The 18,993-nt window shown below is 44.2% G+C and overlaps 1 protein-coding gene across 1 annotated transcript in view; it reads left to right on the plus strand.

Moving 5' to 3' along the window:
- The first annotated feature begins 1,158 nt into the window (after window positions 1–1,158).
- pcdh7b (protocadherin 7b) overlaps window positions 1,159–18,993 on the plus strand; it is a 106,295-nt gene continuing 88,460 nt past the window's right edge. The window contains 1 exon segment of the mRNA XM_079671540.1: window positions 1,159–5,015. Within this exon segment, the coding sequence (XP_079527666.1) occupies window positions 1,941–5,015 (3,075 nt within the window). The 5' untranslated portion in view covers window positions 1,159–1,940.

Here is an 18,993-nt window from a genome sequence, read left to right on the forward strand (position 1 = left end):
CCTCACCGACACGGATTAAAGCACAAGTTCCTTCCTTTTATAAGCAGCAAATGCTTATACGTGCTGTGGATACATAAACAAATTCAGCCCGAAATGTGGCCAGAGTGACCGGCAGCGTCACATGAGTGTTCGCTCAACACTGTACCCAAGACAAGTATTACAATGCAGCTGAAGTAGGACACACACCGCGCACACTAATCTTACACATGGAGTTGCGCAGTGGCCGAGAAAGATCGTCTATAGTGGTAACACGGGAGGGGATTTACTGACTTTATTCCTCTTTACGCAAATTAATTCCTATCCACTGTCTCACTTTCCTGAAGTGGACTGAGCAGCATGAGGGTGAGAGATGCGGAGCACGCTGATCTGGGGAGCACAGCCACTGGCGACCACACGCATTCATATTACTAAACCATAGCAGTGTGCGCGCGCACACACACACACACACACACACACACACACACACACACACACACACACACACACACACACACACACACACACACACACACACACACACACACACACACACACACACACACACACACACACACACACACACACACACACACACACACACACACACACACACACACACACACACACACACACACTGCCCCGTCCCGTATCGCATGTCCCGCAGCGTCTGTGTGTCCTCTCCGGGGCAGGGATTTTGAGCTGAATCGTATAAAATCATGAAAATAAAAACTTGGACCAGTGCGTAAAAGTTGCATTTCTGGTCACGCAATAAATCTCTCTTGGCAGAAGCACACACTTCCCCACTATGGTCGTTAAACATGCTATACATTCTTATAACTTGTATGTTTTGGTGGGATATCTTCCCATATTGCATGCCCACATATACAGCGCTCACAAAGTGCCGTGCCACGTTCCGAGGAAATACCGTAAAACGACCAATTATTATTATTATTATTTAGGCATTTCCTCTCTATGTCCAATTCCTGTCAAATATTGTCTGCCGGTGTCTGGACCCGGCGATCAAGACCAAGTCCGACCCTGTTTACGTGCGCACTTCTGGGGGGAGAAGCAATCTGAGGGAGGTGGAGAGTGAAAGAGAGAGAGATAGGTTGAGGCAGAGGGAGAGAGAGACTGCAATATCATTTGTGAATCCCTCTCACAGTGCTGCAGATAGGGGCTGCCAACACATGCGGCGCGTCTGCAGGTGAGGGAACAGGCTAGAACACACTGAGGAATTCATCCTTTAAAAAGACAAACAGCGACGGATATAGGCTACACTGTTTTAATCCTTTAGATTTTTCTTCTGAGTGCAATCTTTGCATTGTGGAGTTCCAAAAAAGAGAGAGAACTGTACTGCCTGCTGTCTGGCTGGAAGTGACTTGGAGGAAGAGAGCAGCAATCGGACAAGTAATTTCAAATTCACAATCCTCCAGATCGGAGAGTTGACAGGTCTCCAACACTCGCCGTGAGACGAGTTTGGAAACTGAGCGGGCATTTAAATGATCCTCTGACATATGTGGACATATCGGAATATTGCAGCCTCACCCAAAAAAAAAGCAGATTGAACGACAGACTGTGAGTAAAACGGCGGCGTATGGACTTTCTGGTGAAATGATGATCGGACTATAACATTTTTGCTTTTACGTGCATGAAATTCAGATATCTGTGGGAACACTCTGTTGAGTTTTGCTTGTCTTTTTCGTACTAATATAAGGACAGAGCAACTAACATTCAGTGCTGGAGGAGGAAAAAGCAGACGTGCACTTGCTGCTTTGCACTGCAGCAGGAGCGATGTAAGAAGTCGTCCGGAGGATGAAGTCTCACGCATCCCGCAGCAGAGGGTTTTGCTCTGTATGAAAACGAATTTTTTTTCCTTCAATATTCGGACTCTCCGCTAGTGATTAATTTTCCTGGACATTTATTTTTTCTCATCTAAGTGGACACTATTTCAAGGGGGAACAATGAGGACTACTGGTGCAGTGGACTATTTGTACTATTGCATGCTCATCCTGCAGTTTGTGCATCAGCCGGCTGCCAAGCAAGTGCTCCGGTACCGTTTGGCTGAGGAAGGACCTGCCGATGTCAGAGTAGGGAACGTGGCCGGCGACCTGGGCATTGTTGCCGGGTCCGGTGAGGTGACATTTACGCTAGAATCAGGCTCCGATTTTTTCAAAATAGACAACATTACAGGTGAGCTCACCACCAACGAGAGGCGCATAGACCGTGACAAATTACAGCAGTGCCAAATGATATTTGACGAAAATGAGTGTTTTATAGATTTCGAAGTGTCAGTGATTGGGCCAGCACAGAGCTGGGTCGACCTCTTTGAGGGAAAAGTCATCATATTAGATATAAATGATAACACCCCCTCTTTCCCTTCCCCTGTCCTGACACTGTCTGTGGAGGAAAACAGACCCATTGGAACCCTTTATCTGCTGCCCACAGCTACAGACAGAGATTTTGGGAGAAATGGAATAGAGCGATATGAGCTTATACAGGACAATGGGGAAAACTCAAGGCGCTTGGGCTCTTCTGGGGATTCATTCAACGGGAAGAGGAGATTTGAAGAAACCGCAAGCAGGAGCAGCGTCTTTGAACTGCAAGTTGCTGATACTAGTGATGGAGAGAAGCAGCCTCAACTTATCATTAAAGGGGCCCTTGATAGGGAACAGAGAGACTCCTATGAGCTTACGCTGCGAGTTAGGGATGGAGGAGACCCCCCTCGCTCCTCCCAAGCCATTCTTAGGGTGATGATCACTGATGTGAATGACAACAGCCCTCGCTTTGAGAAGAGTGTGTATGAAGCTGACTTACCAGAAAACAGCTCCCCTGGCGCCCCCATACTGCAGCTCAAAGCGGCTGATGCAGACGTGGGGGTTAATGGTCAAATAGAGTATGTGTTTGGGGCAGCCACAGAGTCAGTGAGGAGGCTGCTGAGGTTGGATGAGAGCACAGGGTGGCTGAGTGTGTTGCACCGCATTGACCGTGAAGAAGTGAGCCAACTGAGGTTCACAGTAATGGCCCGTGACCGAGGTCAGCCACCGAAAATGGACAAGGCCACTGTGGTGTTGAACATCAAGGATGAGAATGACAACGTTCCTGCTATAGAGATAAGAAAAATTGGACGCATATTCTTAAAAGATGGCATTGCTAACGTGGCGGAGGATGTGGTGGTGGACACACCCATTGCCTTAGTTCAGGTGTCAGACCGCGACCAGGGAGAAAATGGCATTGTCACCTGTACAGTGGTGGGGGATGTTCCCTTTCAGCTCAAACCAGCCAGCGAGATGGAGGGAGATCAGAATAAAAAGAAATATTTCCTCCACACTTCTGCAACGCTGGACTATGAGGCCACACAGGAATACAATGTGGTCATAGTGGCTGTGGACTCCGGAAGCCCCAGTCTTGCAAGTAATAACTCTGTTATCGTCAAAGTTGGCGACACTAACGACAACCCTCCTATCTTCAGCCAGAACGTAGTAGAGGTGTCCTTTCTGGAAAACAATGCCCCCGGAGAGAGGGTGACAACAGTGAAAGCCATCGACGCAGATAGTGGGAAGAATGCTGAAATAGCCTACTCGCTAGACTCATCTGTAAATGGGATTTTCTCCATCGATGCAGACAGTGGAGACATCCGAGTAAACACCATTCTGGATAGAGAGCAAACAGAGCACTACGAATTCAAAGTGATAGCCAAAGATAAGGGCATACACACTCTACAGGGCTCTGCAACAGTGGTCGTCCTTGTGGCAGACAAGAATGACAATGAGCCAAAGTTCATGCAGGATGTGTTCACCTTCTACGTCAAAGAAAACCTTGAGCCAAACAGCCCAGTTGGCATGGTCACAGTCATCGACGCAGATAAAGGCCAAAATGCAGAGATGCGTCTTTTCATTGAGGAAGAGGAGGAAAACTTTTCTATTGAAAATGACACTGGGACTATTTTCTCTACCTTATCCTTTGACAGAGAGCAGAAAACGACATACACATTCCGAGTAAAAGCTGTAGATGGTGGAGACCCTCCCAGATCTGCCACCGCCACAGTTTCACTCTCTATCATGGATGAAAATGACAATGCACCAACAGTGACTTTCCCATTAAACAGCTCATACACCCTGCTTCCTCCCTCCAGTAACATCAGAACAGTAGTCAGAACAGTCATAGCCACTGACACAGACACCGCCGTTAACGCAGACTTGAGCTACAGCATCATTGGGGGAAACCCCTTCAGGCTGTTTGAGATTGACGGGGGCACTGGTGTCATTTCACTGGTGGGGAAGTTGGAGCAGAAGCACTATGGCCTCCACAGACTTGTTGTCCAGGTGAACGACAAGGGCCAGCCTTCACAGAGAACCACCACGCTGGTCCATGTGTTTGTCAACGAGACTCTTTCTAATTCCACAGTTGTGGAGTCCCAGGTGGCTAGGAGCCTAAGCACATCTCTGAACACCAACATTGCCGGTGACCCCAACTATGATCTGAGCAAACAGCGGCTGAGCATTGTAATCGGAGTAGTTTCGGGCATCATGACGGTAATCCTCATTATTCTAGTTGTCGTCATGGCCCGTTACTGCCGCCCTAAGAATAAGAATGGCTACGAGGCGGGAAAAAAGGATCACGAAGACTTCTTTACGCCACAGCAGCACGATAAGGCTAAGAAGCCCAAGAAAGATAAGAAAAAACTGAAGTCCAAACAGCCACTTTACAGCAGTATTGTCACCGTAGAGGCCTCCAAACCCAACGGGCAGCGCTACGATGGCGTCAACGAGAAGCTGTCGGACAGCCCTGGCATGGGCCGCTACCGATCGGTCAATGGAGGGCCGGGGAGCCCAGATCTGGCCCGGCACTACAAGTCAAGTTCACCCCTCCCTACTGTCCAGCTTCACCCGCAGTCACCGACAGCTGGAAAAAAGCACCAGGCAGTTCAGGACCTGCCCCCTGCCAACACCTTTGTTGGCACTGGAGATAACATTTCCCTTGGATCTGACCACTGCTCTGAATACAGCAGTCAAACTATCAACAAGTACAACAAACAGGTAAGAAGACACATCTCCATGTTCTTTCCTCTCCCCCCCCCCCTCCCCCCTCCAACACTCTTAAATGTCTTCTGTTTCTTCCTCTTAGTGTTCTTTCTACCATAATGCTTTCTGACAGGGCTAGTCTCAGTAGTCTTGTTGCCTTTATGGTGCTAATGTGTGTCAAGTTAGCGGTATTGATCTGTTTTGGTTTGGAGTGCCATTCACATGTAATATTGAAAGGGAAGGTTTAGATTTGCTGATGTAGGGGGTATTGTTACCACTAGACCAGACATGTCCAACTTTTTCCCTTTCATCATGGCATTTGTTGAGGCAACCTCTTCTGCCCGCAGTGTCACATCTACTAACCTTAGCAACAATGTGCCGGAGTGTTGTAGACAGCTCACATAAGGGTTTGGTTTGCAGTTATTTTATCCCAGAGGGGATCATGCCAGGGGCCGGCTGCACCCCCCCCCACCCCTTAGCCATGTCAAGCCCTGCCCTGCCCCTTTGTCTGTGACAAGGGGGCCTTGTCTTCTCAAGGAAGAGAGAACAAAAACTAAATAGGATAAGCGAGAAAGGTGAATGCAGCACAAACATGGCTTTGTGAGTTTTATAGACTCGGCTTGAGTAGGAACATCTGGCCAGGAGCTAATATGAACATTCCTCTGCATCAATTCATTGACCTAGCTGTGAAATTGGACGTTTTTATATCACCTCCCATATTTTGCCTCAGCTTTTTTCACTCCCTTTATCCTCATATATAAATGTCCATTATCTTATACCTGCTTGTCTTCCACTATCCTCCAGCTAGTGTTATCTCACTGCTTTTTTTTGCTTTCCTTTCTCCCCGTAACTATTTTCTTACATTTGCATTGCTGGAAAAAAAAAGAAGGTGTAGGTGGGATGATGGGATATTCAGATGTAGGCTTTTTAAAATAGTTTTATTCTTTATTTATTTGGGGTCACATTATATTAAGAGTACAGTTCTGCAAATCATATATTTTTAGAGACCCGAATGTGGGCTTTTATCAATTTAATCTTTATAGAATTTGGCAGTTTTACCGCTGTGATGTGCAACAGCAGTAGAACATGAAGTTAATATGCAATGAAGTCAGCTGATTTGCATTTTCAGGAACAAATAACCCTTTTGTTTAATGTATTGTCTATGGCAGCCTAATTATTGATAATTATTTTAATAATGTCAGCAATACTCCTTTTTGAAGGCAGTATTCTCTCAGAACACAGCTGGATTGTTACCTTTTTTTACTCAATTTCCCCCCTTTTTTTTCTTTTTGATAAATCTCTTTGTTCATCTTTTTATAGAATATGCAATCTATCGCACCTCCAACTCTCGTCTGGCCTTGTGTAGCACATCCTTGCATGCCTTGCCTCCTCCCGTGCTGCCACGCTTCTCCCACTGTATTCCTTTTTTTCTCACTTTTTTCAGCCACCCTTTACATTAGTGCTCTCTGCCTTCCCTTTTTTCTTACAGTGGTCTCTTCTTAAATCTCCACTCTCGTCTCTCTATATCCCCTCCCCTCTTCTAAAATCATTTCACTGTCCTTTTACTTCTCTCCCTTCTCTACCCCTGCTCTGTCTCTAATATGGTGTATTCACTGAGCTGTTTCCCAGAGTGTGAGGAGTGCTGTTGCTTTCCGATGTCTCCTGCATAATTAAAAGGGCACTCTATTTGCTGCTGCGGCAGCAGCATGTATTGTGTGTCACTATGCTCCACTTTTATAATTATTTATTTACTCCCTACATTAATGCTGTGGTAACTTTTATGGACGGTGCGTTTGTTAGAAGACAGCGTCAAGGGAAAACCAAAATGCACAAAGAGATTTTTCTTGTGATTTTAGTCCGTTCCGTTCTGATATTCACATTGTAATACTGAAGAAAGTGTTTACTCGTCTACTGGGCAATATCCACGTTTACTGTGTTTTAGACTGTTTGGTATTTAATTTACAATAGCTAGCAGGTAATCAAAAAGCCTTTTTATATCCCATGGGCTCAGTAAATACTCAATGTTGATACATTATGTTGGGGTGAATAGGGTGTAATTTAATGGCTGCACAAGAGAGCTAATTGAGGAGAAGGTGCGTATTGTGCGTTCAATTATGGCATTAAACAGCCACCTCTGTATTAGATTAAGTAGCGAGGCGGTCATGCTCTCGATTTTAGGGACGCAGCCTCTAGAAATGTTCTGTTCTCATGAAAGTGGCACTACAGTTTAAAGATATAATAAAACACTTAAGGGCACTCGTGTTCCTCAGTTAATGGAACAATTTGGGCAATATCTGGATTAGTGGTAAAAACTTGTGGAAGGAAACAAGATCATATTTTGTATTTTTTCTTAGAAGAAAAAGGTTTGACTTAGCTGGAATGAATTCAAATCACAGAGGTTATATTTCAAATTTGACTCTTTTGTCACATTTAGCCAAAAACAAGTTGAACCTGTGCATGGTTAAGATTAATGACAGGGGAAGTTTTTCATTGTGTGTGCACATACACTCCCTCGCCCACAAACCCATATCCTTTACCACTCCCTCTCTTTTTGTCTGCCTGTGGGAAGAGATAGAGACAGGCACAAGAAAGACGGCCCTGTTAGCGGTATAGAGAATGGCCCCTACTGTTTCACAGGGGACTCGGGGGGTCGGGTGGAAAGATAGAGAGAGAGAGAGAGACGGGGAGGGCGAGGGGGGGAGAATAGTGCTGACCATTGACTGTAATCTCTGAGGTATCAGGTTCCGTCTTTCTCTCTCCTCGCCTACCTAATCTTACAATAACTGCAAAGGCAACCTGCTCGGCCAGGTAACCAGGCAACTGAGGGAGTTAATCGGTGAGGCGAGCCTTTCCTTTTAGCCCATCAGACATTTAAACAGTCATTAAGCTGATCTAACTGTGAGGAGAAGCCAGTGTGTCACCCAGCGTCTGTTGAGGCTTGAACAGGACGTGCAACAGCCTTGACATTTATTTGTATCTCCATCGATTGGAACTTTTCATATTTCCTGGTTTTAGCTGGCTACATTACACTTGGTGTATCTGCTCCTTACACACCTGTGTCAGATTCTAATCGTGCGAGCACTTTACAGAACACTTAGCTCTATTACTTTTGGCAGTAGCTTCCGTTCCATCCAGTGCCAGAAAATAATGCCGTTCAGCTATAATGCAGTGAGGAATGAAATAATTTAGCCTTCGAATTAGCACGAGCCATCAGCTTTTGTTTTATCTCCCCAGTTCAAAGCGTCCACTCGTGCCCAGGTGGATCACTTTCAATCAGTGGTGAGCCACAGCAGCTTGTATTCTGTGCTCTCGCAGCGTAGCCCCTCAGGGCAGGAAACACTGTGGCCCCATACTTATACCAGATTATCCTGCCTCGGGCTGATGCAGCAAGCAAAACTGGACATTGTCCTTAACCCAGCCCCCAGTGTTGGCCCCCCGCGCTCTGGCCAGCTGTTCCCTCTGTGCCTTTTGTAGCTGCAACCTCTGAAACACAAGCCGAGTACAGCGGATTTGCATAGAGCAAATCCTCACCCCGTCGAACAATATCACCATGCAAATGGAGGTCACTTAGACGGTGTTTGTGGCCAAAACATAGGATATGATTGCCCTTCAGGCTCCAGGCAGATCAGGAAACCAATATGGAAATGCAATACTTTGCCTCAGGCCTCATTTGTGTTAACCTAAAATCTGTTGCGCCTACCTACAGAAAGCCACACCTGACCTAATAGAAACTATAAACCCAAGTTACTCAGCATATCAGGTTTCTTTATTTGAACACCTGTGCAGAAGATTCAAGTAATGCTTTACCTACAACATCACATTTGGTATATCAATTACTCATCCAGTGTGAACTCAAATTCTTAAAGAAAGCTTACCAAAACTGAGAAAAGTCATGTAAAGTAAATCGGACCTGCATTTAACAAAAGCAGATCTAAATCAAAACATCTGGAGCAGTATAATCCAAGTCTCATGTCATCATCCAGTCATATGGTCAATTCATACCAAACCCATGCATTTTTGTAGAAAACACTTGAAAAAGTTTAGAATAGCACAATTGATTAAATACTAAGATTTAAGTTAAAACTTGTGTTTGGAAAGTAGCCACAAAAAGCATTTGTTTCAAGAGTATAAGGCAATGGATGAGTAATTACCCAAAACAAATCTATTTAGCAGGAAAAGTATTTCTTTAAGCAATCTTTTTTTACACCATTGTCCAAACCTCTGTGTATTTTTCCTTGGCAGTCATCACCACTTAACTCCCCTGATGGCATGATAGAATCTGTAGAGCTGTTGTGGCAGTCAGTCCCTCATTGAGCTCAATAAGGTAATTACTTGATAAGAGGTTCCACAGGAGCTTTAACAATGTTTGTACATGCCCCCCCCCCCCCCCCCTCCATAGCTGCTGATACAGGTCAGCCTGTTTTCTCGAGTAAACTGAGAAAGTAGTAACTCTTTTTTAATTGTCATTGGATCTGACTTCCTAGGACAGTACGTTGCAAAGTCCCTTAAGCAATCTGCTGATTATCCTGTAGAAGAACAAAATATGAAAACAGTTTTTATAGCAACTTCACTGAATTCCCGGATAAGGTGGCAGAGGTGAAAAAAACACAATCTGGAAGCCTTGCCTTCAGTAAGAAATGAGATTAGCTGGTTTGTTTATTGCCCCATTACTATTAACCTGCCCTGTTGTGTGGTGCTGCGTACCGCCGACTGTGGCTAATTTTATCAAAATTGTTTTTGGATCTATTATGGCTTAATTCAATAGATGGCTGCTCAGGCTTTTGTTGTTTGTGTTCTGAAAGGAAAATGGAAGGAGTAAGAGTGCACGGTAATACTCATGAAATTGCAGCGGGCAGCATTTTGTGGTATAATTTGGTTTGGTGATTTGAATGCATTCGCTCTCAGGCAATTACTAATCTAAGGATTAGACTTACCTGATACGCCGGCAGAAATGGTGGGGACTGAGAGAGGAAGTCGGGGAGAGATTTCTATAGCTGGTTTCTGCTATATTACTCTGCATAATATGTAAATACTGAGGTTTTTGCTTCCTTTAACATGAAAATGGTTCTTCTTCCTAGTCTTCCCCTGTCTTCTTGACATACAATAGATGAACCAATGAGCTCGGTTATCTTCATATTGCAATAAATGCTCGTTATTGGCCAACATTTTTCATTATTAGATGCCAAAATACAGAGAAACAGACTAGAAATGTAAGCCACATGCCATCTTGATTGCTCTCCACGCCGCTGATTGTAAGTGGCAGTGTCAGGGATGCCACCTTCTTCCCGCCGCTTCTTTCAATTTGATGTCATCGAAAATGGAATTTCATTTCATACTCGGAAGCGATCGCATTAGATAGGCCTCACCAGGATAAAGCTGATTCATTTTTGCAGATTTGCCTTTCCTCTTGCACTATCAATCAGGGCATGCTCACCATATTGCAGACTTGTTTTCCACGCGGATTGTTAGGAGGAGTTTGTACAGTAAATTGACTTTTACAAGGCTCCCAAGGTCTATGATATGCAATGCTAGGCTTGTTGTGTCTCTACAGCTGTCCTCTGGTATCGACTGCACACGCTGGAACCCACTAAATGAGAACATCGCTGGGCTCTTCTGCTGTACAGCCCAGGGGAATAGTCCTCTGTCGACAGAGCTGGATCACAACACGGATCAGATGTGAGGCTTGTTGTTTGCAAGACTAATAGGCAAAACAATAGTGTTTTGTTTACTGTGACACTGCACCTCATCAACATTGCAAAAATGTCTGGCAGGGTTAGCGCCGTAATGATGTTCTGTGTTCTTGTTGTTTTGCAAGAAAGGTCTCTGGCCGTTTGTTGTCTTGATGTTGATTCATATAGGTAGAAAAGGGGTCTTTGAATGAGTTTCTCTCTCTCCATCCCCCCTTCACTACATGAAATATGACGATGCATCAGATGAATCACTCCCTGTCAGTCTTGCTCACATGGGTCCAGGGTGTCAAGGGAACTGCCAGCGGCGTCCGTGGCCCACCCGTCAGGGGGCGGCGATTTAAACCCCATCCAGATTCCAGCCACGTTGTCACACACGGCCTTCGTGAAAATGAGAATATGATCCATGAAAGCCAAACACTGATTCTTGATTTACCACCAAGTGGCAGCTTTTGCTCCAGCAACCAATTGTAAAACTGCGCAAAATAAACTTGTTTATTAAAGGGGAACTACACCCTTTTTTAAATACAGGTTAAGCCAATGAATTAAGACAAAATACTTTTCTCTAAATCCTAAAAATGGAGTGCTAAAACAGACATGTTTGATTTGAACAAGTAATAAGTGGTTTACCCTTTGTTTTTTTGGCTTTGAGACAGAGTGTCTCATGCGCACACATATAGATGTAACTCTCTTTAAGCCTTAGCAACAACATATTGAAATTCTTAATTCAGGTGGCGTTCCCCTTTAAAGTGCCCAAACAAACACTTTAATTACAATGTTGTCTTCCAAAGGAAAGGCTTAGTAAGAGGACGTGTTGACAGGCAAAAAGTTAACAAGTTCAACTGTGTAATCAAAGTGTACTTAATAGGTACAACCTTCACCCAAGGTTCAGGTTCACATTGATTTTTTTTCTCCAAAGCTCTGACAGACATGCACCTGTTCTCCCTCTATTCCCCCATCCCCCCCCCCCCCCCCCCTCTTCACTCTGACCTTCCTCTTTTGTATTGCAAAAGTGCTGAAATATTAAGATACGCTGAGATCTCCTGGCTGCGTAAGCCACATTAAGAATCGTCCGGGTTAAATAATACATGCAAAAGCTTTTTTTATTCTACAAAGAGATATAGCCTTTTATTAACAGGCTGCAGTCAAACATATTTGCTAAGCAGCGGCGTATAATGGATATGACTTGACTTGGGGAAGGCGGAGGAAGAGGACAGCTTGACTGCTTCTATTAGCCCTGTTTTGGTGCGGCTCCCACCATGTGGCCCCCAAATGAGATTATGTGTGTATGAAACAGGAGGTAGAGCACTCACCGACCATCCATCAAAGCCTGGGGGGACCTGTGTGAAAGTTTGTGCATGTGTACTCAGCAGGTACACTCGCTACGTGCGTGCATGTGTGAGGGTGTGATAAAGCGTGTGGGTGTACAGTAGGAAAGTGTGTGTTTGTGTATCCTGTGAGCAAACGGGGCCTCCACAGTTCAGCCTCTCCATCATCCTGCACGCCAGGCACACGCGCCACGACATGCCTGAGAGGGTTTCAATATCCTGTGTGTGTGTTTGTGTGCCGCTGTGTTTACCCAAGGAATGCAGTTCATTATATTTGTATGTGTGTCTGCCGGTTATTACATATACTCTCTACACACAGATGGAGCCTGAAGGCTGGAGCAATGCGTTATCTCCAACTATTAAAAAAACCCACGACAAGCTTCAGAAGTGGATGACTGTAACCGCAGAGCGTCCTCGAGCAAGGCACAGGGAGGTACTTTGCCCCGGTTGAGCTATTTATTGGACACTGCTGGGACTAATAATGTGGATTTCAACCACCTGATTTAAACTCTGTAGGTGTGTGCAAAAGGGCTGAAATATTCATTAGCAAAGGCGCTCGCAGGGGCAGGAGAAGCACCTGTATCGATGAGGTCTTACCTGGCAGAGAGCAGGCTATTAGTCGGGCCCAATAACTCTTGTCTGCCTGCTTGCTGAAGAATGAAGGTCACGGGGCAGCTGGAGTTACGAGCAGCCTCGCTAGGTAGCTACTATCAAATGAAATGAAATATGAAGTCTAGCCATTTCTTTTTTTTTAATGCTAATTTTTCCTTGTTGTTTACTTTCTCCAGCATGCTCTTTTAGCATGCAGCGATATGGGAATTGCATTGAAAATAAGTTTACAGCCTTGGTAGAGTTTGCATATCCTGCAGACAGTTTACAGACTTTGGACATGACATTGATATATTGAATTTCCGCTAAACATCTTCAGTGTTTTTGTCAAGCTTACATCTGCTACTCAATAATGATTTAATGTTATATAAAAAGGGAGGACAGAGAATCCTCTAGACATCCTTAAAAGGACACACAATAAGGTGGTCCTGCCAGTAAAACGAGACAAATAAACCCTTTGTTTCCTGCTGGTGTGACTTTTTCTTGCTTATATTTGGACCACAGGGATCACGCAATCAGTTTGAATGACTGGAAATGTATCATTGAGCCATTCACCAAGCAAAAATGGCAAACATTTGCTGCTTCCAGCTCCTTAGATGTGAACATTTGATGCTTATGCCATCATGTTTGATGGTAAACTGAATATGTTTGGTTCTTTAGATATAAAGGTTTGTTTCTTATAGCAGAGCTCTACATTGTTCTCCCATAAGAAACTGTATATAGATCAGATCAGTCCCTCATATGCTGTACATCCCTATTGGCCAGGCTTGAATGAAAATGAAAGAGAAAGTGGAGATGACTGTAATGCTGGCTTTAGTCTGACAAATTCTACTGTGGATTGAGGAGCTCTAGACATTCAAAATGGTTTCAGGTATGGATTTGCGGCCCCTTGCCCAATAGCCTGTTTATTATCTCGCTTTGCTTTAACTTTTTACTTCTTTTCTTTACAGAATCTCAGGAGATGGAGTTCTTATTTCTCCCTTTCTCCTCCCCAGCAACAATGTTCAAACCGGCCACTGGCAGAAGGCCGCCATTTTGGTTTGTGAATGAGTGGGTGAACTCAGGTGCTTTAATAATAGCTGTTGCTCAGTTGGCGGCAATCATAGAGGCAGAGAAACAGCAAGGTGTAATCAAGTCTGAATGGCTGGTCTTTGACATGCTTCATTTACTCTGAGTTGGTCCAATGCAACACTTGGGACACAATAGCCAATTGTAAATTACAGAGTGGATCCAGTGGCGAGAAGTGCCTTGAGGGGGAGCTGGTCCACAGAGGCGGGGGGGCGGGGGCGGGGGGAAACGGGGAATGTTGCTACATTTGTTGTTGTTTTTTTGAACAGCAACTGATGAGGTCTGGGATTGAGGGGAAAGGCAAGGACATCAATCAAATTGACATGTCCGGGGGCGGTAAAATTACAATAATAGTAAACAAAGCCGCTTAAACCAGAGCAGCTTTTTTCATATTTTACCTCAACTTTATTTCCAACCCAGACTTTACTTAATAAGCTTCACTTACTGTCAGATTCATCACGTCTAATCCGTCCATGATGATATATTAATAACAGACTTCGGCGCAAGGAGGCACACTACTTGGAACGTAAGTGCATAAAGGAAGCCTATCACATAGTGAAATGTTCTTATGAACCGGTGACGGGACGGGAGCTCATTGTGACTTTGACAAGCAGCTAAGTGCCTACATGGGTAACATTTACCACTGTGTCTTGGAGATCCCCCAGTCGGACTTATAAAGGGGAAGACTTTCTATGTAACCACCATCAAAATTCTGCAGGCGCTGCATCAAATGTTTGAGCAGGGCAGATTATTTCCCCCAGTGAAGCCAATTGCGTTACTATCGTTTGATGTAAACGTAAATGTGCTTAACATGCAAACCGCTCTCCCCTTCCCTTGCCTTCCTCTACACATTTGAAGATTTACGTCAGGGCGTGTGCATGTGTGTCTGCTCTTTGATTCTTTTTGAATAAGCCTTTCTTTGCCAAGGCAGCCTCTTCTCTCAGTGAATTGGGGACATGACAATCGGAGACCTTGTAATTTATGATTCAAATGCCAGCGTTATCTGTGCCAGCATGATTTTGTTTGAACAACGAGGCACACTGGCGGAGGGTCTTCAGTCGCTGTTTAAACCATATGTTTGCTCAGGAATCCTTCGTGGGCTATCCATTGTTACTATGGCAATATACCTCCGCCGCGTTCGCCCCCACCTGCTAGCAACTTCTCCTATGGCCATATGCCTGGAGTTTTATTTAAAAGGTTTGCACTGCTCTCTCATCGTGCTTGTACCCCGTAATTCAGACGAATCAATGCCAAAAGCGGAGCTCAGGGGCAACGTCCTCCCTGTATTCTAACAGCGTTGGCACAGCGTTGGCACAGAGTTGGATGAGGCGTGGGAACTTCATGTCCCACTATAAACTGTTTTTGATAAAACCACCTGGGCAAGCGGGGAGCTTTTCAAAGATGAAGGTCCTCGAACACTAAACTGGCAGTAGTTGCTTCGTTACAATGGGCTGATCTCTTCCCTGTGTCACAGCTCCTTTGGGACTCGTAATTTACTGCCCTCCCCGCTTGGGGTTCTTGATTCATGGGATCAAATTAGACATTGAGGGGTTGAACAATACTCTTTAAAGAAGACATATCATGAAACACTTAGTGCTTGTGCACATACATTAGGTTGTCTAGAGTACCGACTAACTGTGAAATAAGACAACCCAGCTTATTTTCTTTTTTGGGCTGCCTAAATCAGAAAATGTGGAATTCAACAAGTCAATCAGATTTAGCTAGCCTTCCTATGTCGCATTCATGCTACCAATAATAAAACCCATCGCTAAGATTTCCCCAAATAGTTTCAAAACGACCTTCTCTACGGTGCACCATCATTTTAAGTCAATCATAGCATTCGTTTTTTTTTTTTTTTTAAAGAGACAGGCGCCCGAACGGAGCGTTTAAGAGAGAAGGTGTAATCAGGCATATTCAGACAGCCAGTATTAAAACAATGATGTGTTATTTTAACATTAAAGCATTTAAACATGGTCTAGAAGAAACCTCAAATACAAGTATGGAAATTTAAATGAGCATGATATGTCCCCTTTAATTCTTGATATGTCCCCTTTAACTCTATTCCCTCAGCACCACACGTCTTGTAGCTGGTTAACCATTCCCCACATGTTCCTGCCTGATTAAAGTGCTGAACATTGTGAATTTCAAATACAAGATGGCCAACTTATTTTTATTTTTTTGAGGCAGGAGACACAAATGAGCTTGATCTGGTTAAACAAAAGCATTTAAAAGAGATCTGAGCCCCACATCCAACCCTTTTGAGGAATGACATGCCTTGCAAGGTCAAGTGTATTATTAATGTGATGCACTACATAGGGAATCGAGTGTCTTCCAATGCTACGGAGTATCAAATAAGCCATGAATCTTAAAGACAGATGAAACAAGTCTTCTATTTCATCCCATATCTGTGGAGCATGACAGCTGAATAGCAATGAATTCATTCAGACAGATTAAAGGAACTGGTGTCACAGATCAAAAATGAGCAACGTTGTATAAATACTGTATGTATTCATAATAAGGAACAAACCAAATGACCAAGTGTATGTAGATTGGAAGGCGGTGCTTTAATTCAAAGGTGGCGACTGATCAGCCCGCAGCTTTACACAGAAGCTAGAAAGACAGGAATGAGCTCAGGGAAGTGTGTGTGAATCTAGCTGGAGTGTGTCTCTTCGCTGTAATGACTCTTGGCACGCATGTGTCCTAATGAAGTGGGGACTTTGCCTCAGTTGTGACAGGAACGTGTGTGGTAGTAAGTCACCACAAAATCACCCCGGGGCTGCCTGCGGTGTTTTAACACATCTTGCTCTGAGTATTTACACAGCTTGAAGATAAACGCTTTTTAACCCTTTTATTTCACCAGCTCCTCACGCTTTCATCCAGTATGAACAGGCATGCTTTTTGGTCACAGGGATGACAATTTCTTAACATATGCACAATTTAATCAAACATAGAATATTAACTTCAGGTATATGGACTTCTTAAGGCCTCAGTGGGAGATTTAAATATAGTACTCTCCCACCTTAAAGCAGGGTTGCCAGGAACATTGTGGCTCCTGTTTGATTATAGCCTCAGCGTCTCTGTAGAGTTTCTGTCAAAGCTCATAATGAACACTGTGGGCAGTGACGGTGTGCACCTATTTGTGTGAAGGAGAACAAAGGTGTCATGTGTGCCTTTGCATGTGGGAGGCATGTTCCTCAGGCGTCAAGCGCACTATATTCCACCTGCCCGCCTTCAGTTGCCCGGTCTTGTTTCTCACGGCTTTTTGTGAAAGACAGCGTCTGGGGCTCATCTGTTTTTATTAACAGCCAGGAAGTGTAAAAAAGGTTGAGACTGAGGAAGAGTAAGGTACAAAAAAAAAAATACACTTCAAACTGCCACTGATGAACTGACACTGTGTAATCCCAACATCCTCTCATTTCTCAAGCCATCGCCGATTATTTACACCATTCGTATTTCCAGTGTGATTTTTCAACACCTACTAAAATATGCTGCTCGGATATTGTGTGCTGTCAAAATGCAAGTGCAAGGAAATAAAAAACATGTCCCTCCCACAGTAGTGTTACGGTGTCATCTGAGAGTGATTGTGTTGGGGTGGAATGGACAACGCTGCCTCACGTGTTTACCTCGAATCGGCACAATGACAACAACAGTACTAGTCTTTGTGCGGATGATACACCGAGAGGGAGTGACAGGTTTGAAAAATTGGCAAACAGTGTTTGCTGGAAGGCATCCTTGGGGCTTGGGTACCTTTGGAATCATGTGCGAATGCAGAGGAGTGTGAATGAAAAATAGCTGTGTGATCCTGCCATGCTGCTTCTGTCAGGAACGCGCGACTTTTCTCTCTCTCTCCCTCCCTCCCTCCCTCCCTCCCCTCCCACTGCTTGCTGTCACCCTCATCATCTGCCCCTTTAAAGCTCGCTTCTTCTCTCTCATCATCTCTGTTTTTAACACTCCATTCTCTCACCAACATAGCCTCCTCCGTGTGTTTTTCTCTCTCTCTCATTCTCACACTGCCATCCTCCCCCTCTTCTATTCCTTATAGCTTAGCGGACGTGCTTATTTGAGGCTTAGAATCCATAAAACCCGCCTTAGGTGTGTTTGCTTTTGTTACTTTCCCAAAACGGTGCTGAGACGGCCACATTGTTACCTGTGGATCCTCGATCAGCCACTGTCCATAAGAGGCCAGTTTCATGTGGTTTAGTGGCGACTTAATCCTAGGTGGAGCCCTGCGATCCCATCAGCAGGTTTTAAGTGGTGCAGCTGCCACTTAGTGGGGAAGTTGGGAAGACATTCTCAAGATACCTGTCCCCCCCAAGGAAAACTGTTGAGGCCTCACCCTGAAGGGATGTGGACATAAGCTCTTAACAGCACGAACAAGAGACATTTCCTAACATTGTTCTCTTTGCAATAAGCGTTGGAATTTTTCCTTTTGGCTTTTGTGTTCTGTCCATTCTGTTTGCAGCTGTCCAACATATTCATTAAAAAGTCCTTAATACAACAAGACCATGCTTGCAACTATGTGTGCGTGTGTACAAGCTTCTGTAAAACAATTACCTTTTTCTTGTTGGGTAAGAAGTACTCAGATCCTTTTCTTCAGTAAAAGTAGAAGTAGTATGACCTTAACACACTCAATTACAATTAAATTGTCCTGAATTTGTTGATTTTACTTGAATTTTTCCATGTAACATTTTGAAATCAGTACTTTTAATTAAGTTTATTAAATCAGAGTATTTTTACTTATACTTAAGTAACAGATCTGAATACTTCTCAATCCACTGTATATAAGCATGTGTTGGATGGGTAAAAAGTTACTAGTGCTAAATAAATGTAGGAGAGTCAAATATACGATATTTGCCTCTGAAATGTAGTGGAATAGAAGTATAAAGTAGCATAACATTGATATTCAAGTAAACTATGTCAACTTTGTATTCTACTTGAGTAAATGTACTTTAGTTACTATCCACCACTTATTTTTGTGTTTCTGGAGCAGCGAGAATGTTTTTCTACTACTGCGACACAAACCAAAAAACAGTCACAGTGTGATCCTTCCTGCACAACATCTGTCCCAGATTGCTCTCCCCTTCCTAATTAAACCCTGTTTACCTCAACATTCTTAAAGCAGTCTACTGACTAATTATAAGGCGTAAGCTCCTCAAAGCCCTGTTTAAATCTTGCACGCTGATGAGGTTGCCAGTGTCGTAGCTGGTGAGCTACGAGAAATAGTGTTCCCCCTCAAGCACCCCCCCCTCTCTGTGTCCGTGGCTGGCCCTGATGATGCCAAGACTCCACCAGAACATATTG

The sequence above is a fragment of the Notothenia rossii genome, assembly GCF_949606895.1.
Source record: "Notothenia rossii genome assembly, chromosome: 3".
In the NCBI taxonomy this organism is placed as follows: domain Eukaryota; kingdom Metazoa; phylum Chordata; class Actinopteri; order Perciformes; family Nototheniidae; genus Notothenia; species Notothenia rossii.